This window comes from Maylandia zebra, linkage group LG2 (assembly GCF_041146795.1).
Source record: "Maylandia zebra isolate NMK-2024a linkage group LG2, Mzebra_GT3a, whole genome shotgun sequence".
Lineage (NCBI taxonomy): Eukaryota > Metazoa > Chordata > Actinopteri > Cichliformes > Cichlidae > Maylandia > Maylandia zebra.
The window spans coordinates 25,755,419-25,781,525 of NC_135168.1; the positions used below are offsets into that span (position 1 = coordinate 25,755,419).

The following is a 26,107-nucleotide window of genomic DNA, read 5'->3' on the forward strand; positions in this document are numbered from 1 at the left end:
CTATCATTGTGTGTAGCAAGGTATCAGCAATAAATCAAATGTAATGTAAGTACATACTGTGAGCGCTCCCCAATAGGAGTCATATGGTTAACAAGCATCCGTCATTTCAATATTCTAAATCTAACAAGACAGACCTTTAGGAGGACATGTTTGTTTGCTGTTTACGCTTCAGTCAGATAAGAAGATCAATATGCTTTTTCATGTGTGTCTGCTCCATCAATAGGTCAGCCACTCAAAAATGCCAATGTGCTTTAATTTGCTCTGTTATTTACACAACTATTTTATTTTCTTAAATTTAAAGGATTTGGTTATTTTAGAGTCTGGTTTGTTTTTTTGGGGGGGGGGGGGGGGGTTTGCCGAATTTGCAAGACATTTCCAAAGTGAGGGTGGATTGCCATTCATTTTCTATAGCGGTGATTTGTAACCGGGAACAACAAAGTTGATTAAAACACTCAAAATTCAACGAAAGAGGTGCTCTTCACTTTTATATGTTCAAGTGCATAGTGTGGAGGATGTCATCAGGCCTCGAGGCCATTGGATGTAAAACAGAATATTTATGAGTTTTTTAATTTGTAAAAAACGAACACGGCTGTCATGGTCGGACGGTCCTTCCCGGGCGACCTGCCTGTGTGTATATGTGTGCGTGTGTTTCTCTCTCTCCTCCTCCTCCACCCAGCGGTGACACACCTGCACCTAATTTGCCACCCAGCTGTCACTAATCATCCTTCGTTGTGGGCTGAGGTATTTAACAGTGTGTCCAGATGGCAGTCGATGCTGGATTTTACTTGAAGCTCGGTAGTAAAGAGTGTTTTGTGACTTGCAACTTAGCTTTAGCTGGCTAGCCTTCTCACCTGTTGTTTTTGCTCGTTTGTAGGAGGAAGAGATACGGAGCTGGAGGTTGGAGAAAAGGAGCCCGCGGGATTAAGCTATCGGAGCAGAACACACACTCGGATAATCACCTGCGGTGCACCTGGGAGTTTGGAGAAGATCACTGTTGGACTTTGCACTTCACTTTGTGTTTTGAGACTGTTTTTGGGCACTGTAAATAAACGCACTGTGTACTTCGCATCCAGAGCTCCGCGACTGAGTCCGTATTTTCCCATTACCCGTGACAGAACAATCCAGCCAGCAATGGAGCTCGCGCTTCAAGCTGAACGGTTGGAACGGCATGAAAAGATGCTGCAGCATGTGGCTACAGGTGGTATCTGAACTGAAAGGTATGTTGCTTGCTACACCTAGAGCACTCGTTCATCCACCAGAGCCCCCTACACAACCACAACCACCAGTAGAGCTTCTAAATGTATCAGCGGCCTGTCCCCTTCCTCCATCTCCACCTCCGCCACAGCGAGAACACACATTACCTGTACCTGAAAAATTCAGTGGAGATTTGGACAAAAGCCGGGGATTTTTGACTCAGTGCTCTCTGATTTTTAGGCAGCAGACTCGAGCTTATGCCTCTGATATTGCTAAGATCACCCTCATGGTGGAGCTCATGACCGGACGAGCACTGCTCTGGGCTCAAGCAGTCCTGAGCGCCCAACCTTCCATCTCATATAGTGATTTTTTTTGAGCAAATTTCGGTGTGTGTTTGACAAAAGATCTAAACCTGACAGTGCTGCTCATCGCATGGTTACTTTAAAGCAGGGCCGGTGGAGCGTGGCAGACTTCTCCGTGGACTTTTGGATCTTGGCCGAGGAGACGGGCTGGGAGGAAAAGGCGCTATGGGGAGCATTCCTAAACAGCTTAAATGAGAATGTCAAACGTGAGTTGGCCACTAAAGAGCTTCCTAAATCGTTAAGTGCCCTGGTTAACATGTGTATCAGTCTAGACGACCATATGCGGGAGTTTGGCAGGCGGACTGGAGATGGGCGAAGGTCAGTAGGGGGCGTAGTTCCGGCTGGACTCCCATCTCTCGAGTGGAGAGAGGAGGGACCGGACTCACCTGCTGACGAGGAGCAACCCATGCAGCTGGGACGGACTAAATTCACCCGGAGCAGAAGACAACTGGTGGGTGAGTGTTTTGTGTGTGGGAAGAAGGGGCATTTCGAGGACGCCTATCCCTCACGGCTAAAAGACTCAGCCCGTCAGTAAAGGTGGGGATACTGACGGGTGCACCGGTGAATACATTCCTCCACCTCAGCTGCCACGCTAAATTATGGTTTCTTTCCTGCACCCATTCTTGTGATGCACTAATAGACTCGGGAGCTGAACAAAGTTTTTTGGATGAGAAAACTTCTTTTTACAGCGAAAAAAAACCCCCTAAACTTCCAAGCAAGCACCGAGTGCGCTACGACGTAATGGGAAACTCACAGAGAAACTCGCGGATTCTTCCACTGACCGCTGTGGCACACCTGTACCAGGGCAAACCTCCACCTACGCCACTCCTGCTTTACAGGTGAAAATAGAGCAACAGGACCGCTAGTCTTTGATTTTATATATTTCCTGCTGTGTTTTACTTGCATCTATTTGAAAGACAGTGTAAACACACACAAAAAAAATTTATGTGCTGGAATGTGCAGAAAATAAGTTTAAGTGTTAAACAAATTTCTTCCAGTCAGAGAATGTTGCATATAATTAAATTTTTGCTTGATGCATAAAGTTAAAAGGTTAAAACTAATAAAACAAATTTTAAAAAGACACTTTTCCATTTGATTACATTTTGTATGATGGATTATGCAGAAAAAGTAGAATTGGGCTGAAAGATCTATCGTTTTATCACCTATTCAGGTTATAAATCGTGTTTTTAAAAAGTAACTAAGTCACTAAGTAATTAATTACTTTTGAAAATAAGTAATCAGTAAAGTAACGGGATTACTTTTTTGGGGAAGTAATCGGTAATTAGTTACTGATTACCTTTTTCAAGTAACTTGACCAACACTGGCGCTTAATGGCAGGCCTTTAGCTGCTATCACTCACCGCACTCAAGAAATCACACTCACTCTCTCCGGCAATCACACTGAACAGATGTTCCTGTTTCTCTTCAAGGCACCTGATACACCCTTAGTTTTGGGATTTCCCTGGTTCCAGCGACACAATCCACAGATTGATTGAGCCAAGGGATTTGTCGTGGGGTGGAGCACCCGTTGCCATGAGCAGTGTTTACGCTCTGCGGTGCCGGGTTGCATGTCAGACGATCCTGCGGGGCCGCCCACTCGCCCCGACTTGTCAACCGTGCCCACTGAATATCATGATCTAGGTCGAGTCTTTAGCAAAGACGGGGCCCAATTGCTGCCCCCCCCATCGTCCGTACGACTGCGGGATTGATTTGCTCCCAGGCGCCCCCTTGCCCACTAGCCGACTCTACAGTATCTCGAAACCTGAGCGCGAGTCTATGGAGCGCTACATTACCGACTCCCTGGCAGCAGGCATCATCTGTCCCTCCACCTCTCCCTTGGGCCCAGGCTTCTTTTTTGTTGAAAAGAAAGATAAGACCCTACGCCCCTGCATTGACTATCGGGGACTGAACAAAATCACTATCAAAAACAAATATCCTCTACCTCTGCTCGCCTCAGCTTCTGAACTCCTTCAAGGAGCCACTCATTTCACCAAACTTGATCTCCGCAATGCTTATCACCTGGTCCGCATCCGCGAGGGGGGCGAGTGGAAGACGGCCTTCAACACCCATCTGGGCCACTTCGAGTACCTGGTAATGCCGTTCGGACTCATTAACGCCCCTGCCATTTTCCAAGCCCTGGTAATTGATGTTCTACGAGATTTTTTGAACCACTTCGTGTTTGTTTACCTTGACGACATTCTGATTTTCTCCAGATCCAGAGCTGAGCATGTTAAGCATGTGAGACTGGTGTTGCGCCGCCTGCCGGAGAATCGGCTGTTTTGTAAAGCGGAAAAATGTGAGTTTCATGCCTCAACTGTCTCTTTTCTGGGTTTCATCATTGAACAGGGCCGGTTGCGAGCGGACCCGGCCAAGGTCAAAGCTGTGTTTGAGTGGCCTGCACCCGGAAGGAGTTGCAAAGTTTTCTGGGATTCAGCAACTTCTACAGACGTTTCATCCGGGACTTCAGTAAGGTAGCATTGCCTCTCACACAACTCGCATCGTCCAAACAGCTGTACCTGTGGTCTCCAGCAGCTCAGCAAGCATTCGACCGTCTCAAGAGCCTGTTTGCCTCGGCCCCCATCCTGGCCCAGGCTGACCTCGCCCTGCCGTTCGTGGTGGAAGTGGACGCTTCTGATTCGGGAGTTGAGGTGGTTCTCTCTCAGCGCAAGGAAGGTAAATTACACCCCTGTGCCTTTTTCTCCCGTCGGCTCACTCAAGCTGAAAGGAATTATGACGTGGGCGACCGGGAGCTTCTTGCCATCAAATTGGCGCTGGAGGAGTGGCGGCACTGGTTGGAGGGGAGCGAACATCCTGTTATCGTGTGGACGGACCACAAGAACCTCACCTACCTCCAAGCGGCTAAGCGCCTGAACGCCCGACAGGCCAGGTGGGCATTGTTTTTTGCACAGTTTAACCTAACCATTACCTACAGGCCCGGGTCCCGGAATACGAAACCAGACGCCTTGTCACGCCAGTTCGCGCCAGACACAGACCCTGAGGAGAAGGAGAGGCCCATTCTGCCGGCCTCATGCATTGTGGGGACCTTCACCTGGGAGATAGAAAGGGTGGTCTGAGATGCTCAGCGACAAGAGCCTGACCCCGGCACCGGTCCAGCAGGTAGATTGTACGTTCCCTCAGCGGTCAGGGGTAAGGTGGGCACACTGGGCACACACCGCACGGTTTACCTGCCATCCGGGCAGGAACCGAACTGTCACCTTTCTACAAAGACTGTTTTGGTGGCCCTCTCTCTCTCAGGACGTCCGGGAGTATGTGGCCGCATGTCCTGTGTGCGCCCGAAATAAGACGTCCAACTCCCCTCCATCGGGACTCCTCAGACCACTGCCTGTCCCCAGCCGGCACGTCGCTCTGTACTTCATCACTGGCCTCCCTCCGTCCTCTGGTAAAACTGTTATACTCACCATCATTGACCGTTTTTCTAAGGCTACCCATTTTGTTGCCCTTACCAAACTTCCCACCGCTCTAGAGACTGCCCAGCTCTTGACCCAACATGTTTTCCTGGTGTGCCCAATGGCCAGTCCACCTATGCGGTCAGCTGGTGGGTAACAGGCATCTCCGAAAACGTTAGAGCACTTATGCAAATATGTGATGTCTTGATAAATCGAGCAGATATTTGAAGTTTACACAGCACCATTCTCACATGAAAATATCTTAAAAGTTTATTTTGTGACCCAGAAAGAGTAATATTTCAAACTCCGCCACTGCCTCATTTGAGTTTTGGATGAAATGCATTCTGGTATATTGCATTTCGTCATTTCGAGCTGATTAGAGACGAAAGCAGCCAATCAGAGTTTTTTGCATCCATGTCTGTGATTGGCTGGTTTTGTGGGACAAATATAACGGTGTAACAGAAAGAGTTGAGCGCGCATGGGCAGAAATGTTGAGAGCGCAAGCAGCACATTGCGAGCAAGCGCAAATGCAAAAACTGAGCGAGAGGGGCTGCTAGTGTGTGTGTGTGTGTGTGTGTGTGTGTGTGTGTGGATAATAACAAACACTGAAATACATTTTTTGCACCCAGCAAATAATTTTGTTCACTCAAATTTAGCTTTTCTTTGCTCAAAATGCAACACTTGCACCTGCAATTTTTTTTTTACGTGCCCTCAGAATAGTGGCAGAAAAATAACGCCATAAGTATGTCCATCGTCTTCCGTTTCTCCATCTCTCACCCTCAGCCAATCACAGAAACACTGCTGCTTAGAGGACACTGAGTGCAACAAGTAATAATAATAATGGATTGCATTTATTTAGTGCTTTTCGAGACCCTCAAAGCGCTTTACAATTCCACTATTCATTCACTCTCACATTCACACACTGGTGGAGGCAAGCTACAGTTGTAGCCACAGCTGCTCTGGGGCAGACTGACAGAAGCAAGGCTGCCATATTGCGCCATCGGCCCCTCTGGCCATCACCAATAGGTGAAGTGTCTTGCCCAAGGACACAACGACCAAGACTATCCAAGCCGGGGCTCGAACTGGCAACCTTCTGATTATAAGACAACCTGCCAACTCTTGAGCCACGATCCCCCAAAAGCAGAAGTGTCTTCTGCTTTTTCTATTGAGTGCTACCTTTAGGTGTTGCCACAGAAGATTGTCTCCCTCCATCTCACTCTATCCTTAGCATCCTCCTCTGGTATACCAACCATCTGCATATCCTCCTTCAATCTTTTCTGTGGTCTACCTCTTTTCTTCCTGTCTGGGAACTCCATATTCAACAACCCTCCTCTGCACATGCATGTCCAAACTTTTTCAGGCTTGCCCGTCTTTGTCTCTAAAACACCCAATCTGAACTTTTCTTCTAATCTAATCTTCATTCTAATCTTGTCCATCCTCAGGCCCAATGAAAATGCTCAACTTTATTTCAACTCTGCCACCTTCAGCTCAGTCTCCCGTCTTTTTGACAGTGCCATCGCCTCCACACCCTAAATCATGGGAGGTCTCACCACCATCTTGTAAAGCTTCCCTTTCACTCTTGCTCCTATCTTTTTGTCACAAATCACTGCTGAAGTTCATCCCCACCCAGCCTGTGTCCCCTTCAATCTTCTCTTCTAAACACATTTTCAGTATTTAGTAAATATATTTGTTATCTTAATTTCATGATCTTGTTAAATAATCAAGGTTACTTTTTAACTGGTAAAAATGTGGGTTTGGCTATAATTAAACCCCTCTAATAGTTCAGGTTATTTAAGTATTTTTGATTTGTGCTTATTTATTTCAGAGGTCTGATTCTGGTTCTTCTTTCCACCTTTGGAAGACATATTTCATGACAACCAGGATTTCAACATATCTTGTGGTTTACACAGATGTGGCACCTTTCTCTGGCTGCTCACATGTACTAACCAGCTGCCACATTCCAGAAAGATTCACAGTATCTGATGTTCTCCATGTCCAAGCCATTCTCAGGTCTGGTCCCCAGGTCTAATTATCACTTACACCGATCAGTTTATCAGTATTTACAGGATATATACCACAACCTTTCAAGGTGAACTGCTAATTAAAAGCCTGTGTTCAGCCTCATGCAGCATCCAACACCTTTTAATGCTGCATTGAATACAACAATATTGTATTACAGAGATTAGAACACTCCATAGGTATTAAAGGAAATGCACTGCAATGGTTTGAATCATATCTATCTGATAGACTCCAATTTGTTCATGAATTCACACATGAATTTAATCAAGGAGCTCCACAGAGTTCTGTCATGAGATTTTATTTACATTATTTATGATTCCCCCGAGGTAACATTATCAGAAAACACACCGTACAATTTCATCACTTATTTCATCAAGTTATTCTAAAAATAATACACTACATATTAAATACATGGTTTTCTTTATGTTAGGGCTTTGAATATCAAGGGTGAGGAGAGACTGAAAAACTATAACTAAAAGGGGGTAAAAAAAGATGAATAAGAATGAAGCTGAAATTCAACTAAAAGTAGTCAGGTCAGGTCAGCAAGAAACATCCCTTTCCAATTAATGCCTCTAATTACATGGAATAATACAAGCTATTCTATGCACTGAACATGAAGACCTAGCAATCTTCCTGAATGAGCCAGAAATGAATACTCCATCAGGCCTATTTGTATGATAACAATGTTGCCAAAATGACAGCATCAATTTCTACCTCTGAAAAATGGAAGCGCCGCATTTTCATACGAACAATCAAAACCTAATCAGTTGAATTTCCACTGTAGCAAATTAAGCGTGGAGTGGAAATTATACAATTGTCCTGTAAAAATATGCCAGTAATCACTTAAATTGAGCAGGAAAACAAAAATCAGCAACAAAAGGCCTTTAGACATACTGTGTGCTGGATCGAGTGTGAGAGTGGGTGCCTCGGCTCATCAGCGGAACATTATGAATAACTGAGGTCTGCGCGTAGTGTTGTATTAAAATGGGGTTTTTTGTGTGTGGAAATGCTTAAAAAGAAACTATAATGCTATACATAGCTACATCATTACCATTTTTTTTGTGTATTTCACACTGTCGAACCCGATCTTGCTCTGCCTTTTGTGAGATGTGCTGTATGCGCGTATTCTTCTTGTATTAACAGCTGCTGTCTATGTGCCAAGTCAATATTAGCTCAGTCTGGGAATTGGAGCACGGAGGAGAGAAGTAAGGAGAAAACACCCCAATTAAAGCTCAGTGATGAAAGAGGCGGAAAGCAGTGGGAAGTAAAGAAAATGAGAGGTCAAAAAGTGTATGAGTTAAAAACAAGGGACAAAGAAAGGGAACGAAAGTTGATGTTTATGTCAACTGCGTTTGAGGGGGACAGAATGAGTGGAACAGAAGAGATCCCAATGAAAGAGCATCCAGATGCTACCTTCATATTTCATCAACTTCCTTTTTTCATCTTTAATTTTTTTTTTAAAGTTCAATTATTTAGTCAGTCTCATTAATAGATATGAATGCAGCGTGTACAGTCTCTGTGCCAGACATTTGATCTCTTCTGGCTCTGAGCATCCGATTGGTGGCGGGGGACGGGAGATATAGTGGGTATTGTTTTTTTCCCCCTCTTTCATGATGGCCAGCACTTTAGACACTGAAGTAGTTTGGTGGTGTCTGCATGCCTAGAAACGTTTACTCGTCATTATGTAACCTCCCTCTTACACACACACACACACACACACACACACATACTGGTAAAGGTGAATTGGAAGGACAATTTTTTCAAACAAGATTTTTGCAACACTAAACGGACCCCCCTTTCCGCTTGTGCTAGATAGATGAAGTGCATCTTTAAAAATCCCATTTGAGTTGTACAACACAAATCTCACTTCAAAATTGTGAAAAACACACCAGAACTCAAAATATAAGAACCTGACAACATGGTGTAATAAGAGGACAACACTAATTAGGTAACTTGGCTCCTCCCCCTGACATGAACAGTAATTGTCAGGGCTAACTTTATTAACAGGACAAAGGCCATACACATACACAAACATGTATTTTGTGTGTATTAAAAGGGCAACAGGTGAATAAAAGGAACAAATTGAGTGCATTTTACAAAAACAGGATTGTTTTGTTAACAGAAATGAAAATAACTGGCAATATAAAATTATATGTCCTCTTAGATCAGATGCACTAAAACAGTGTCAACAAAATGAATTTACCAATCTTCTAATAGTAAAATTCTAAAATAAATAAATGAGAAACCAAAACATACAAAATATCTTTTGTAACTCCTCCAAGAAGTACTTTGGAGTTATGTAGACTCCTCTACATAGGATTTTCTTTTTTCTTCAACGACACGCCCCGATTCCTCACAAAATCTCTGATGTTTTGAATAGAACGACCAGCCAGAGCAGGATCTTCTGCAGTTTTGCATTGCTGGCATTCGATAATAGTGGCCAGTTTTCCTTTTTTGATATGTTCGCCAAAATACTTCATTATCGCAGCAACCTCCGTGGGAGACCAAGGATGCTTTTTGACCCTCCTTGCATTTTCCAGAGAAGCTAGAAGCAGAAAAAAATAAATGTAAACAAACTACTTTTTAAACAATTTTTAAATTAAAGGGGACGTATTATGCTCAATTGTGTGAGTTGACATGGTTGTAGGATGCAAAAATATAATGGCGATAATCGGCTTCCTTCAAATAAGCCGAAGAATTGAGTTCTGCATGCACTAGTTTTACAGCCCTGCTAAGAACAGTTAGTGTTTAGTCTACACAGCCCAAAGACGGCCTTTGCATTGTCCACGAGGACAGGTGCTGAGGCTGTGATTATGCTGGATTGTGCAAAATACACTACCTGGGACCTAAAAGAGCTCCTTTTTTAGTTGTTGAAAACCTACACTTAAGGAGTCGGGAGGCAATTCATAACCAAATATACATACAAAAGCAACAAAAAAAAGTGGGTTTTGCATAATATGTCCCCTTTAAGGTGAATTTGTTGTAACAGTGTTTCTTTGGTATAAATCCTGTAATGCTGACTGTTTAAATACTTATTACAATGGATGAATACATTTATTTAAATGTAAAATTCTGAAAGGTAGCCCACATTAAGTCAGAATTCCAATAAATAGCTATGGCAAATCACTATGGATGGAGAGCATTTTATTCCACACACCGTTATACAACAAAAAACATGTATAGCATGATATTGTAATAATTTGAAATGTATAACATATACTCAAACATTTCATATATAACTGTCTGACTCAAATGTTTATTTAAAAACAAGGGTGGACCCTGCCTGACCATGAGGTGGGCCTTCAGGTTTTTTCAGTGAACATAATTTTCTTCAAGACGTTCAGGTTACAGCCCACAATTAGCCAAACCAGCCCAAATTTTCCAATATTATCCAGATTCTGCCTATGGGAATAAGATGATGTTCAGAGTATGGAGATAATGTAGAAGCCCAATGGTTGAGGAATCCTCAAAATTAAAAACCCAAATCATAATATGTTCTCATTGCTTTGTTTATTAATTGTTTTGGTGCATTGCTGTTTTGAAAATGATAAGTATTTAAATGTATTACAGATTAAAACAGGCATAGGGAAAGTAATTTAAACATTTATCCCATTACTTAATACAAGGTATTGTTCCACATTGAATGTGATTTATGTTTTACCTTACCAAGTAGGTTAATATAATTGTCTAACCAAGTTGTAGAATTATGGTACGGTCCCTGGCAGAAAGATGAGCATAGTCACCATACTGGCTTGGGTGGTGTGGATAACTGGGTTCAAAAATGCATGAAGTTTACATTTGTGCTTAAGTGACTTTTGTATGCATGTCACCATTTACCAGATTGTTCATTTGTTTTCTTCTTACTGCTTGGCTTCATCTCCTTGTTTAGTATTCTGTTGGGTTCAATGACCTTACCCGCTCCATTTTTACTTTGTGCTGAAAAACAAAACAAAACAGTAAGCATATATTTGTTGTATTAAATCTCTTATAATGTAATGTCAAATGCTCCTGAATGTGGTCAAGCAACTAATGGACCTTGAAATCTTGAATATGGTTTCTAAGATAAATCCAGAGTCGCAACTATGACTTTTAGTTTAAGGTGACACATGTGAATGTGGAATATGGCTAGAGCTATTACAGCTGATATTAAAAGATACAAGGCTGAATTTTTCTCCAAACAAGACTCCGGTGTAGTGATGGGATTTCCGGCTCTTTTTAGAGATCCGGCTCTCTCGGCTCGGCTCACTAAAAAGAGCCGGCTCTTTCGGCTCCCGAACCGGCTCTTCAGGTTATTTTGTTGCTTTCATTCATTTATTATTAACAACAATATAAAATTATGCACAAAATGAATTACTAATGTTTAAAAACGTGTTTTCTATGTATATATGTTCATTATATAAATCTGCTTTTATTTATTCACTCCACATAAAATTTAAAAAATAAATTATAAAATACAAAAACCTACCATTTACAATTTAACTTTTAAAATTTAAACTTTAAATTTAAAAATACCAAGTGCCCAGTGCTCAGCTCAGTGGGTAGACACACTGGCAGCTTCACTTATATCACACTTAATTCACTGTGTTTTATCTTCCCATCGCACTGATGAGTGGACAGTTTTCAGGTGCCCGTGCACCGGCTCTATATGATATCCTTTTCTTGCAGACTCTACACTCTGCCTATGTATTGTCAGTAAAATTTAAATGGTTCTAGATTTTGCTTCTTTTCTTGGTGTCACTCATTTTCTTTACTCCACCTTTCTAATGTGACGACATTGTCTCTTGTTGTTGCTCCCGGCTCTCTTTCTCTCTCTCTCCCTGCTGCTCTTTTCGTGTGCTACTGCTGTTGCGAGTGTAACTACCGCCCCTAGCTCCTCCCTCTGCTCAGAGGCGGGAGGGGTGCAAACGCAAGGCTCTGTTTGCGCCCCTCCCGTCTCTACTCAGCGCAAACACAAGGCAGACGTGCAGCGAAAAAAGTGAGAGAGAGGGCAAGAGAAAGTAAAAAAAAAAAATCCACGGCTCCCAATAAGGAGCCGGCTCGCATCGTTCACTTCAAAGAACCAGCTCTAAGAGCCATTTCGTTCGCGAACGACCCATCACTACTCCGGTGACTGGTCAACTTTCCACTCACCACTGATTTACTGTAGAAAGAGGATGAGAGCGTAGAGGGAATACTTCAGAAGCGCAAACCAGGTAAATAAAGAGTAGTAGATCAGCCCTCCACACACCAACTATTTTCATCTCTCTTGATTAATCTCATCTCCTTCTGTCTCCTGCAGGGCAGCTTCCTTTCTAACATCCTTCAACAAACCTTCCTCACTGTCCCTTGTTTGCACATGCCCAACACAACCTCAACCTGGCCAATGTAGAACAATGTAGACATTTTTTCCAACATGTGCAGTCCCAATGATATTGTTCTTCCTAATCCTATCCATTCTCTCCACCCTCAAAAAGAATCCCAGCATCTTTGCTTTCCCCAAACTCACCTCCAAGAACTGCAATCTATTAAGAACTCTGCTGCCCCCTTACTCTACTGCACTCACTCTAGAGACTATATCACCACATCCTAAAAAGAACATTACTGGCTGCACACTGACTATAGTATTGAGTGCAAACTCCTAATCAACTTTTAAGCCTTCAACAACCTCGCCCCCGCCACCCTGAGGGATTGTCTTTACTGTCACTCTCCCACAACACTGCTAACACTAACCTCCTTACCCCCATCATCAAAATCATAAATCTGAGGGTACAATCCTTTGCCACTGCTAATTGCACCCTCTGGAACTTCCTCTGCTCATTAGATTCTCTCTAGAACTTTAAATCACAGCTCAAAATCACCTGTTCAAACTAGCATTTCCTACCTGACCATCCTCCAAAACTGACCTTTCTATTCTGTTGAGCTGGTCTTTAGAAAGATCCTTGACTTTCTTTAAATTACCATTTGGACAAAGGTAAAAATCACTGGAAAAATGATAGTAATGAATTATCTTTTTTTTTTTTTACATAAAGATAGCAAAGATAGCAAAAGTGTCTAGGAAGTAGTTACAAAGGTAAAAGCTTCAATAAATGATGACAAACACATACCTGGAGGTTCCTTGACAACTTTCTTCATCATTCTAGTATCTATAGAATCTGTAATAAAGTCTATTAGTCATGTGATTTCATAAATTGAACAAAGTTGAGACTAATCACATTGTACTTACCAATCTGTGGATATACAAGATTTCCTTCATTGACCTCACGCTCCGCTCCGACCTCCTCACGCTCCGCTCCGACCTCCTCACGCTCCGCTCCGACCTCCTCACGCTCCGCTCCGACCTCCTCACGCTCCGCTCCGACCTCCTCACGCTCCGCTCCGACCTCCTCACGCTCCGCTCCGACCTCCTCACGCTCCGCTCCGACCTCACTTTCTTCACTTGAATCTGTCAACTGTAGGTTATCTAACAAAATAAAAGATTGTCTTAATGAATTATAAGGTTATAGTGCAGGAAACGTGTATAATTCTTAACCTTAACACCACTTTACCTTCGATTTCAATCTCTTCAAGTGTTTTGCCTTGAAGGCTTTTGAGAGACCCTTTCTCCATGGCAATCAGTAGTTTGGATATTTTGGCAAGCTGGGTAGTAGCCTCTGGAAGTCTATAATATTCGCGATGAACACGAATATCATGACCTAGGAAGTTGGCAACTTGGTCTAACTCGTGATTCTTGAGGTTTAAGATCTGAGACAAAGTTGCGACATGTTTGCGCAACTGCGTTGAACGTAGGTGTTCAGGGTTTTCAGCCCCACATTCAGTCGCATAAATCCTCAAACAGTCCTGTCCTCTGTAGGGAGTCAGACAATGAGGTCTGGCAAACAGGAATATGTTTTCTGCCAGAACACCACAGTCTTGTCTTTTCTCTGTCAGCCGTGTTATGGCATTCACCATGTCTGGTGAAAGTAGCACTGCAACCTTGCGTCCTCGTTTACCCCTCAATTCTACACGACTGAAGTGTTGACAAAGGTAAAGTTCAAATTTTGTCAGTCCAATTGCAACATCCTTGTGCAGGGTACTAGTGTCTCTCTCCTGGAAGCCATTCAGTGTCATCTTTGAAATTTCTCCCCCTCTTCTCCTGTTAAATAGTATTACATTTGCCATGGTAGCTTTACAAAGTTCACTGTATGATTTTGGTGAACTATGCTCTTCCAAGTCCTTCAGTGCTTGTTCTGTAGTCTTCTCCAGATGTCTATGAAGACGCTGAACATCTTCTGTGAAAGGAAGTGTGGAAGGCTTGTTGAAGTGCCGCTCGTTTAGTGTGGTTAATGCAGTATGGGAGATGAGTTCTGACCACTTTGTAGCATAAAGGGTTTTGAAACTCTGGGTTGACTTTATCAGTGCACTGTCTTCTGCCATCAGTGCTCTGCAATGTATAATATCACAGACTTTCTGCAGTGAGTGTCCCAACTTTAAAGCAAGGCTTGGAGTCGAGTAGCAGTTCTTTTCTTCATCATACCCACACACCTTCTTAACAGCTTTGATAACCACATTGAAATTTGCAGGTCTTACAGCATCCTCAAAAGTGTGTATTGAGCATTCTTTCCGAAGTGTGAGCAGAAGTCTTCCACATTCTCGGAGTGTCTGGCGAATGTAGTCAAATTTGGTGGGATCTTTCCCATGTTTGTTAAAGAATGATTGAGCAAGCTGAAGAATAGAGAAGTCACTTCGCACAGTAGAAGTTATTTCATCATCTTTCATGACAGCTAATATCTTCCAAACACCGGGGGAAACTTGCTGACACAGAGCTGACTCACTCATACAGGCCAGGGACAAGACCTTTTTTCGTCCCCCCTCTGAATTGGCCTCCACTGGTTTTGAAGAACATTTACGAACATGTCTCCAAAGATCTCTTTTAAGATATAATGCCTCGCAATAAATGCAGTGAATATAGTCTTTTCCTTTGTAGGGTTTTTTTGATGTGCGTCTGGTTTTTAATGATCCAATCCCACTTGCGATGACCTCCGAGTTATGTCTGTGGTTTCCTTTGTTTCGCAGCTTAGAAAGCATTTTCAAACGGTCTTTGGACTTCTTGGGAAGACTTAAAACTCGAGCAACATCTGCATGTGATTTCTCATGAGTTTTTAAATGACGTGTAAACTTTGTCTGTAGTTTTCCACAAATGTAGCAGTATGTTTTGTTTCTTAGTGAGGAGGATGTTTTTAAGGAATCTTCAGCCGTAGTATTAGAGTCATCAACAATGCCTTCAGCATCAGACTTTTCTGCTGTGGCAATAACCCCTGATACGTCGAGCTGTCTTGTGCCAATTCCATCTTCAGATATTGATTCGGCATCTTCTGAAATTCTTTGTCCTACTCTCTCTAAAAAACTTTCTAGGCGAGGTCTTTTCGTTTTGCAAGCAGATTGACTGCTGGAGATCTCAGAGTTCTGTACTTGTTTGCAACTTATATTTAAAGGCTCTGATTTGTTGTCCCATGAGCTGTCTGAGTCAGCTATAGAATCTGGCACATATTCCTCTTCTGATGAAGCCCCCTCACTTGAACTATCTTCACTAAAGACCTAATAACAATCAAAAACACAAAGTAAGACTTTGTTTACCTTACATATTTTACTGAGAAGAATTCTGCAAAAACACTTACCTCTGGAAGAGGTTCAGTGAGGTTCACCTTGTGGCTAACATAACATCTTTTGTGCCAGGACTGGTAGCAAACTAGACAGAGAAAAAGTTAATAAAAGAAAGGTAGTTAAAGCCGCTTTCCCCAATTTAAAAAAAACAGGCTAGATGGAAGCATAAACACAGTCAAGAAGGCTCCCCCCTCCCATTGGATATTATCCATAGGCCACACCCCCTGGTGTGCTTTGCTGCTAAACAGGCCAGTGCATAGTGTGGTGGAGCCATGTTAATGTAGAATTTAAGGAGTCAGGAAAGACTGTTCTATCGTTTTTCTGGACTGAGCCATGTTATTGGCTGATGGTTTTAGACAAATGCAACAGAACCACTTCATTTTTTTTTCTTTAATCTCCAAACAACATTTATAGCTATGCTTTGTTAAAATGTTGTTATGAACATGAAAAAAAAATATGTTAAGCTAACTTGTTTTTGCAAATTGGGTATAGCAGCTTTAATAATGACATGGTAAGTAAATATGTAAAAAGTGCAGATGTAAAAGGTTCATTATGAACATATATCATATTTACTTATGGATTAGTTTTTATAGTGTTCCTTATGGATCATATTTAAGATATTCTAATGTACCCAACCTTCCATAATTAAATAATTACCTTCACATCTCACACCACTCCATTTCAGAGGCGAAAAAGGTCCTCCACATGCAAAACATTTTTCTAAACTTGACATTTCGTCAGGGACTAGATCATGATCGCAGTCCTGTTTGGTAAAAAAAAACAAAACAAAAAAAACAGTGTAATCAAAAACAAAATTCATACTTTTGTGATGTAAAATATCACAACCAAATAGTTGTTTTGGTTCCTCTTTAAAAAGGAGTTAAGGACGGAAGAAAAAAAAAAAAAAAAAAAAAAAAAAAAACAGGTTCAAGTGTTACTAAAACTATTAAATCAATTTTTGTAACTTTTGCAATGCAAAATTTAAAGGGAAAAATACCTGCTGTATATAGATCAATTTTCAAAACAATTTGTTCTTCTAGGTTTTATATTATGGTATATATTACAAAACCACAATGAAAAGAAAATTCATTGTGGACCCACAACACCCAAAAAAGATTAGACTTACAATTTGTTCTTTCTGAAATGAGAAGATGTGTCCAAAGTTTTGACTGGGAGTGTAAAAAAGTATAATTAAATCATGAAGTCATGAATCCATCAAGACATAACGGATGGCCTTTACACAACAATGTTACATAAATGTGCTTAGCATTAACAGGAAAGAGTTTAGCGATTGTTTCGGTTGTATTTACATGCTCCTTCCTATAGTAAGCTTCATTCTTGCTCCTTGATCAGCTGAAATTCAAATATGCGATCTAACTACATCAGAGTTCATTTCAACCAAGCCGAGAACTACGTCTTTATGCAAACCAGATTTAGGGTTGGGGTTTCATACTTCTTGTTTCAAATCTCAGTCCTCCTAATGCGTGCATCTTACTTGGTCAAGATAACCAAGGACCCACATACCTCAATACTGCCTAATAACTAGCACCTCAGTCTACAACTAAAACAATCTGACACTGAAACTCCAATTTACCTTTGTTGCGTCGTTAGGAGAGGAACTGGCTGCATTCTCATCCACAGCCTGAGATGGCACCATGTTGGATTTCTAAAGAAGAAGCGTGAATAATGAATGGCAGTCTTTGGGTCTAGCCAAGATGAATACAGTCCTCCTAATGTCTGGACCTGTCCAGTTGAGTAATACACAGGACCCGTGTGTGTATGCACAATTGCCAGAGTAACTCTCATTGATCTGAATTCATTTCTAAACTCAGTCCTCCTAATGTCTGGACCTGTCCAGTTGAGTAATACACAGGACCCGTGTGTGTGGGCGCACTTGTAGGTAGAACTCAGTTGTTTATACTTCCTGTTTCAAATCTCAGTCCTCCTAATGCGTGCATCTTACTTGGTCAAGATAACCAAGGACCCACATACCTCAATACTGCCTAATAACTAGCACCTCAGTCTACAACTAAAACAATCTGACACTGAAACTCCAATTTACCTTTGTTGCGTCGTTAGGAGAGGAACTGGCTGCATTCTCATCCACAGCCTGAGATGCCACCATGTTGGATTTCTAAGGAAGAAGCATGAATAATGAATGGCAGTCTTTGGGTCTAGCCAAGATGAATACAGTCCTCCTAATGTCTGGACCTGTCCAGTTGAGTATTACACAGGACCCGTGTGTGTATGCACAATTGCCAGAGTAACTCTCATTGATCTGAATTCATTTCTAAACTCAGTCCTCCTAATGTCTGGACCTGTCCAGTTGAGTAATACACAGGACCCGTGTGTGTGGGCGCACTTGTAGGTAGAACTCAGTTGTTTATACTTCCTGTTTCAAATCTCAGTCCTCCTAATGCGTGCATCTTACTTGGTCAAGATAACCAAGGACCCACATACCTCAATACTGCCTAATAACTAGCACCTCAGTCTACAACTAAAACAATCTGACACTGAAACTCCAATTTACCTTTGTTGCGTCGTTAGGAGAGGAACTGGCTGCATTCTCATCCACAGCCTGAGATGGCACCATGTTGGATTTCTAAGGAAGAAGCGTGAATAATGAATGGCAGTCTTTGGGTCTAGCCAAGATGAATACAGTCCTCCTAATGTCTGGACCTGTCCAGTTGAGTAATACACAGGACCCGTGTGTGTATGCACAATTGCCAGAGTAACTCTCATTGATCTGAATTCATTTCTAAACTCGGTCCTCCTAATGTCTGGACCTGTCCAGTTGAGTAATACACAGGACCCGTGTGTGTGGGCGCACTTGTAGGTAGAACTCAGTTGTTTATACTTCCTGTTTCAAATCTCAGTCCTCCTAATGCGTGCATCTTACTTGGTCAAGATAACCAAGGACCCACATACCTCAATACTGCCTAATAACTAGCACCTCAGTCTACAACTAAAACAATCTGACACTGAAACTCCAATTTACCTTTGTTGTGTCGTTAGGAGAGGAACTGGCTGCATTCTCATCCACAGCCTGAGATGGCACCATGTTGGATTTCTAAGGAAGAAGCGTGAATAATGAATGGCAGTCTTTGGGTCTAGCCAAGATGAATACAGTCCTCCTAATGTCTGGACCTGTCCAGTTGAGTAATACACAGGACCCGTGTGTGTATGCACAATTGCCAGAGTAACTCTCATTGATCTGAATTCATTTCTAAACTCAGTCCTCCTAATGTCTGGACCTGTCCAGTTGAGTAATACACAGGACCCGTGTGTGTGGGCGCACTTGTAGGTAGAACTCAGTTGTTTATACTTCCTGTTTCAAATCTCAGTCCTCCTAATGCGTGCATCTTACTTGGTCAAGATAACCAAGGACCCACATACCTCAATACTGCCTAATAACTAGCACCTCAGTCTACAACTAAAACAATCTGACACTGAAACTCCAATTTACCTTTGTTGCGTCGTTAGGAGAGGAACTGGCTGCATTCTCATCCACAGCCTGAGATGGCACCATGTTGGATTTCTAAGGAAGAAGCGTGAATAATGAATGGCAGTCTTTGGGTCTAGCCAAGATGAATACAGTCCTCCTAATGTCTGGACCTGTCCAGTTGAGTAATACACAGGACCCGTGTGTGTGGGCGCACTTGTAGGTAGAACTCAGTTGTTTATACTTCCTGTTTCAAATCTCAGTCCTCCTAATGCGTGCATCTTACTTGGTCAAGATAACCAAGGACCCACATACCTCAATACTGCCTAATAACTAGCACCTCAGTCTACAACTAAAACAATCTGACACTGAAACTCCAATTTACCTTTGTTGCGTCGTTAGGAGAGGAACTGGCTGCATTCTCATCCACAGCCTGAGATGGCACCATGTTGGATTTCTAAGGAAGAAGCATGAATAATGAATGGCAGTCTTTGGGTCTAGCCAAGATGAATACAGTCCTCCTAATGTCTGGACCTGTCCAGTTGAGTAATACACAGGACCCGTGTGTGTATGCACAATTGCCAGAGTAACTCTCATTGATCTGAATTCATTTCTAAACTCAGTCCTCCTAATGTCTGGACCTGTCCAGTTGAGTAATACACAGGACCCGTGTGTGTGGGCGCACTTGTAGGTAGAACTCAGTTGTTTATACTTCCTGTTTCAAATCTCAGTCCTCCTAATGCGTGCATCTTACTTGGTCAAGATAACCAAGGACCCACATACCTCAATACTGCCTAATAACTAGCACCTCAGTCTACAACTAAAACAATCTGACACTGAAACTCCAATTTACCTTTGTTGTGTCGTTAGGAGAGGAACTGGCTGCATTCTCATCCACAGCCTGAGATGGCACCATGTTGGATTTCTAAGGAAGAAGCATGAATAATGAATGGCAGTCTTTGGGTCTAGCCAAGATGAATACAATCCTCCTAATGTCTGGACCTGTCCAGTTGAGTAATACACAGGACCCGTGTGTGTATGCACAATTGCCAGAGTAACTCTCATTGATCTGAATTCATTTCTAAACTCAGTCCTCCTAATGTCTGGACCTGTCCAGTTGAGTAATACACAGGACCCGTGTGTGTGGGCGCACTTGTAGGTAGAACTCAGTTGTTTATACTTCCTGTTTCAAATCTCAGTCCTCCTAATGCGTGCATCTTACTTGGTCAAGATAACCAAGGACCCACATACCTCAATACTGCCTAATAACTAGCACCTCAGTCTACAACTAAAACAATCTGACACTGAAACTCCAATTTACCTTTGTTGCGTCGTTAGGAGAGGAACTGGCTGCATTCTCATCCACAGCCTGAGATGGCACCATGTTGGATTTCTAAGGAAGAAGCGTGAATAATGAATGGCAGTCTTTGGGTCTAGCCAAGATGAATACAGTCCTCCTAATGTCTGGACCTGTCCAGTTGAGTAATACACAGGACCCGTGTGTGTGGGCGCACTTGTAGGTAGAACTCAGTTGTTTATACTTCCTGTTTCAAATCTCAGTCCTCCTAATGCGTGCATCTTACTTGGTCAAGATAACCAAGGACCCACATACCTCAATACTGCCTAATAACTAGCACCTCAGTCTACAACTAAAACAATCTGACACTGAAACTCCAATTTACCTTTGTTGCGTCGTTAGGAGAGGAACTGGCTGCAATCTCATCCACAGCCTGAGATGCCACCATGTTGGATTTCTAAGGAAGAAGCATGAATAATGAATGGCAGTCTTTGGGTCTAGCCAAGATGAATACAGTCCTCCTAATGTCTGGACCTGTCCAGTTGAGTATTACACAGGACCCGTGTGTGTATGCATACTTTTCAGTATAGCCTTTATTCATTTAATACTATTTATACTTATACTGTACTATTTACATTATACCTTGCTTCTCCATGGCCAGTTGGAATCACCATAGTTATAGGTGATTTCTTCTCCTGGACCAATATCTTTGATTGCAAACAAACAGAGATGGGGCCTTCCATCCACTCTGGTAACTGTCATTTTACTGTTTGGATTCACATTATCGTCATTTACAAGTCTGCCAAGTGAGCCGTCCTCTCTGGTAGCATCAACACTAAAACAAAAAGTATACAATAACAATTACACTCTGTAAAGAAAGTCATTAAGTATATTAGGTTGTAGAACGTCTGAATAACATTTTAATATTCAATTCAAAATATTATTTGAATATTATAATTTGTAAACCTCATGTATTTTATCCTTTATCAAAGTAGTTACATACCATAACTGTTTTCCATTGAACTTGAAATCAAATATGAAAACCTTGAGTGCATCATGGTAAAGTTTCATTCGGTTTTCTTGTTCCTCTTTAGTTATGATTTGTCCTCTGTACTCAAAAAGAAAATCTCCCTTTTGAAATGACCGACAGCTGAACACACCGCGACCTAAAGACACACATCAAAAACAAATTGGGCAATAAACTATAAACCATTTAATTAAAATCCTTCTTGTTTTTAAATATGTTTTTTGTTTGATTATATTGTATTATTTATTTTGGAACATGTAACATGTTCATAATTCCTTGGGGAAAGACAAGGAAAAAATAGAAATATAATAATAATAATAATACAACAAGTATAATTATATTCGTGATTATTAATTTTCTCATGCATGGTATGCTACAAAAAAACTACAAAAAACATAAAAATTTCTATTTTGAGAAGCTGACTGCATTCTTTGGAATCAACTCACCTTTAAATGAATCAATATACCTCACATCAAATCCTGCCTTGTCTTCACCTAAGGAGCAGTAATACCTAGCATCTTGTATGGGATTTATTTTAGCTCTCCGTGGCCTTGTTGCCGCCATCCCCTGCAAAGATCAGGTATTAATGACTTTAGAAATAACACATTATACTACAAAATGTATGTAGACATAGAAATAAACAGATCGAAAAATCTATTTATGTTGGGGAGAGCTCCCCTAAAGGTTCCAAATATCTGTGTTCCTCCTATCTTGTATCACTGTGTGTCAGAGGCTGCATGCCCTACCTGTGGAAGTTCTGTTTCGTATATTTTATTTGGTCTAAGGTTACTGCAAATCTTAATGAGTTAATTTTCATATCCACATTTCCTTAACCTTTTATATTTCTTAAAGTTATAAATTAAAATAATGATTTAGTATGGTTGAACAATAAGCATATTTGTCCTACAGTTTTTGTTTCATTTGTAAAATATTTTCTGAAAACAGATCTCACTAGTTTTAAAACCACAAGTTTTGTGATGCTAAAACCAAAATTAATCAAACCAACAGCAACAGAATGTCAAACTTTTGCTACTAGCATGCTGGCTAGCTAAACTGTCAAAAATTAGATGCTTTGGTGTATCCGAACGTAATATAATAACCTATATTACTTTGCTTTATTGGATGAATATATTTATATAAACATCATGTGTAAGGGAATTTGTATGGTTCTCACCTGATCTTCCACGAAAGCAGTAAGATAAAAGCTGTCTCATTAAATCCTCATGTCGTGCACCTGAACTCTTTAGTGTCCTCTTCTTCTTCTTCTGCTCTTTAAATGTTCATGGTGGTTGGCAACCAGCGTAGATGTACATTAGCGCCCCCATAGTGCTGAGGAGTGGATATCATTGGCCAAGAACAGTGGATTAACACTGGGATTCTTGCAAATAGAATGCTATGATGTAATAGAGTTAAATTGCTCTAGTGGATTCTGACATAACTCACTTGGAATATGTAGACTTAATAATACTGTATAAAATGTAATTTTTCCAAAAGACTGATATTTATGCTTCTAAATTTTTAAAGAATGAAACAAAAGTAGTAAATGGGGATGATGAGTTTTAGTAACAACTTCAAAGTTATTTGGCTAAAAGAGTTTTAAAATTCAAATAATTAACTTGGACCAAAAAGGCATATTATTGCTACAATGAGATTGGTGAATAAAAATAGATTAGACCACAGATATTTAAGTATTGCAGCAATACAATTAATTTTCATGACCTTAAGTGTTTTTGTGATGCTTTCTTTTTCTTTTTAAATAGTAAAAACTCATGACATAATTAGGACAAAGTTTATAATGAAATAGAAAAATCTTTATTATTGTGGCTGGTCTGGGATGCTGCTGCAGGTGAGATGGACTCACCTGCATTGTATCTACAATCTGTTACAGCAACCGTATAATTATTGTAATTGTTGGACAGCGCGAGGGAACGACCGGCTCAGGTGAGCCACAGGCTGGTGCGCTAGCGGGATGGGGGTGCCGCTGGAAGCGTGGGCGGTCCCTGGAACCACCTCGTCACCAGCGCCGCTAGATCTACAGGCGAACGCCCAGGTAGTCACTTCCCCGTGGCTGGGCTGGGGCGCTGATGCTCCAGGCCTATTCCCTCGCTTGCTCATGGAGGGGGGAGGTGGCTCCTCGGTCTTAGTCGGGGGAAGAGGGTATGTGGCGGGGCGTGTTCTGCGATGCCGCTGCATGTGAGATGGACCCACCTGCACGGCATCTATAATCACACCACGCTGGCTTAAAACTTGTGCTCTGCTTGTGGTGTTGTTTGTGGTGATGTGTACGGCAGACACAAACATACCTTCCCACCCTCATACACACAACCACAAACACTCGGCCCTCACCCAACGTGGACACAGACATAAATGGACACTGTACACACAATCACACTCCCCAAACATTCTCTACATCCCAGGTCCAGGTATTCTTGCCCCGGAGGGGGAACTCATACCCAGACCCAGATGTTGCCCTCCTCCCTGAGGTGGAAATCAAGCAGACCGTCCCCGGCTCCGCAGTGGCAGGGGGCCGCTGCAACCCAGGCCTCGATCAGATGGCCAATTCCACCTTCAGGCCCCCCCGCCCTGACGGCTGGCAGAGAGTGGGGCTCTGTGAAGACCCCATGCCTCCCTCCGCTCGCTCATATGTAGTGTTGCTGCGTGCTGTTCTAAAGTGCATTTAAAACACGGGAGGAGATGTCATCTGTTCTTTTGATATTCATCAGAACCCTGGCTGCAGCATTTTGGATCAGCTGAAGACTTTTAGTTGCATTATGTGGACTTCCTGATAGTTAAGAGTTATAGTAATGCAGCCTTGAAGTAACAAAGGCATCAACTAGTTTTTCAGCATCACTCCTGGATGGGATGTTTCTAATTTTAGCAATATTACGGAGGTGGAAGGAGGAGACCCTAGAAACCTCTTTCATGTCAGATCTAAATGACATGTCTTTGTCAAAAAATAACACAGAGGTTCTTTGCTTTATTACTGGAGGCTAATTTAATGCCATCCAGATGAAGGGACTGACCAAGTAATTTGTTTTTCTGAGCTTCTGGTCCAAAGACAACTTCTGTCTTGTCGGAATTCAAAAGGAGGAAGTTTGAAGACATCCAGGTTTTTATGTCTTCCAAGCATGCCCGTAATCTTTATAACTGATTAGGTTCATCAGGATTTAGGTGTGCATAGCTATGGAAATTTATCCCATGCTGTCTAATGATTTTACCAATAGGGAACATATATATAGTAAAAAGGATCAGTCCAAGTACAGAACCCTGTGGTGTACGCCACAAGTAACCATAGAGGTTGAAGAGGATTTATCATTTACGTAAACAAACCTTGAGTCTGTTGGACAAGTAAGATTTAAACCAGCCTAGTGCTGTTCCTTTGATCCCTGCAACATTTTCAAACCTTTCTATGAGAATATTGTGATTGAATGTGTCAAAAACAGCACTGAGGTCCAGTAGAACCAGAATGGTCACCAGTCCATTATCTGAGGCCATGAGAATATCATTAGTAACTTTCACCAGAGCTGTTTCAGTGCTATGATGAGCTCTAAAGCCAGATTGAAACTCTTCAAACAGGTCGTTATTGTTTAAGTGCTAACACACCTGATTGGCAACTATTACCTCAAGAATTTTAGATATGAAGGGAAGATTAGATATAGGTCTATAGTTCATTAAGTTGTCTTGATTAAAAGAGGGTTTCTTAAATAGAGGTTTAATTACAGCAACCTTAAAATCCTATGGTACGTATCCATTTTCTAAAAATAAATTCATTATATCCAAAACTGGAGCAACAATTAAAGGAAATACCGCTTTAAATAGTTTGGTTCGGGATTAGGTCTAACATGCAGGTATGTATGTAGACCATGTCTACATACCTAAATGTCATAGTTCAGCTGTGTGCAGGCAGGAACGAGGAAAAGGACCCAAAATGCAGACTCTCGGAAGACTGGAGTGAAACTCAAAAACGGCAGCTTTATTGCTGGTTGGAAAATAAGAGACAATACAAAACTAATCCACGGGGAGACACACAGCACAGGATTAGTGCCGTTTACGACGCGACAGGGAGCACAGAAAATACAGGGCTAAAATACACAGGGCATAACGAGGGGAATGAGAGGCAGGAGGTGAACACTGGTGGGAGACATCAGGGCTAACGAGACCAAGGAAGCAAAACTGAAAACACTGACATGAGACAAAGGCTGTATCCCAATTCAGGGTCTGCAGCCTTAAAGTACGCAGCCTCAACGATCCTCAAAGGCTGCGTACTCAAAGACCGCTAAGGCCGGAAGTAAGAGGCTTGTGAAATGGGACGGTCTAGCCTCCATCGCGCTGCCCAGGTTGCCTAGCAACCATAACACCAATCGCTGGAAACGTTTCATACAGTTTTGTTTGACAGAAATGAAAGAGAACATATTTTGTTTGTGTGTTTGTTTCTACACGAGCTTTGTGTGATTTAATAAGTATCTGAGGCTGAGACCACAGGACTGTAAAACATGATTGTTGGCCTTCATATTTGTACTGCAGTCATTTAAGATTAGCTAGTAAATAACAATTAGCTAATGTTGTTCATGAGACTAAAGTCAGTGTAAATATGATATGGCCAATATTATAGTTATTATATTAATCATCATAAGCCATTACAGCAGTGAGTTTGAACTCTCAAATCAAATCACTTCTACAGCACATGTGAGTGAAATTCATGTGAGTGAACTCTGTGTCAAATATAGTCATGTAAGGTTTG

At 41.7% G+C, this 26,107-nt stretch overlaps 1 protein-coding gene across 1 annotated transcript; it reads right to left on the reverse strand.

Moving 5' to 3' along the window:
* Nucleotides 1–8,930: 8,930 nt before the first annotated feature.
* Nucleotides 8,931–25,629, reverse strand: LOC112430842 (uncharacterized). The gene is made up of 20 exons (XM_076877253.1): nt 25,242–25,629; nt 21,813–21,933; nt 21,343–21,505; nt 20,982–21,174; nt 20,725–20,796; nt 20,364–20,435; nt 19,896–19,967; nt 19,428–19,499; nt 19,067–19,138; nt 18,599–18,670; nt 18,131–18,202; nt 17,663–17,734; nt 17,195–17,266; nt 16,258–16,363; nt 15,615–15,685; nt 13,506–15,534; nt 13,184–13,420; nt 13,065–13,112; nt 10,819–10,917; nt 8,931–9,526 (listed from the first exon to the last, which is right to left on the reverse strand). Exons 2-20 carry the CDS (start codon nt 21,928–21,930, stop codon nt 9,291–9,293), a joined length of 3,948 nt encoding a protein of 1,315 aa, XP_076733368.1. The 5' UTR covers nt 21,931–21,933; nt 25,242–25,629; the 3' UTR covers nt 8,931–9,290.
* Between the last annotated feature and the right edge of the window lie 478 nt (nt 25,630–26,107).

Coding starts and splice junctions, on each gene's coding strand:
- LOC112430842 (XM_076877253.1), bottom strand. CDS start 21,930: ATGGCGGCAACAAGGCCACGGAGAGCTAAAATAAATCCCATACAAGAT. Junction 18,671..19,066: donor CTCCTAACGACGCAACAAAG/GTAAATTGGAGT, acceptor CTTCTTCCTTAG/AAATCCAACATGGTGCCATC. Junction 10,918..13,064: donor AGTTGTCAAGGAACCTCCAG/GTATGTGTTTGT, acceptor TTTGTTTTTCAG/CACAAAGTAAAAATGGAGCG.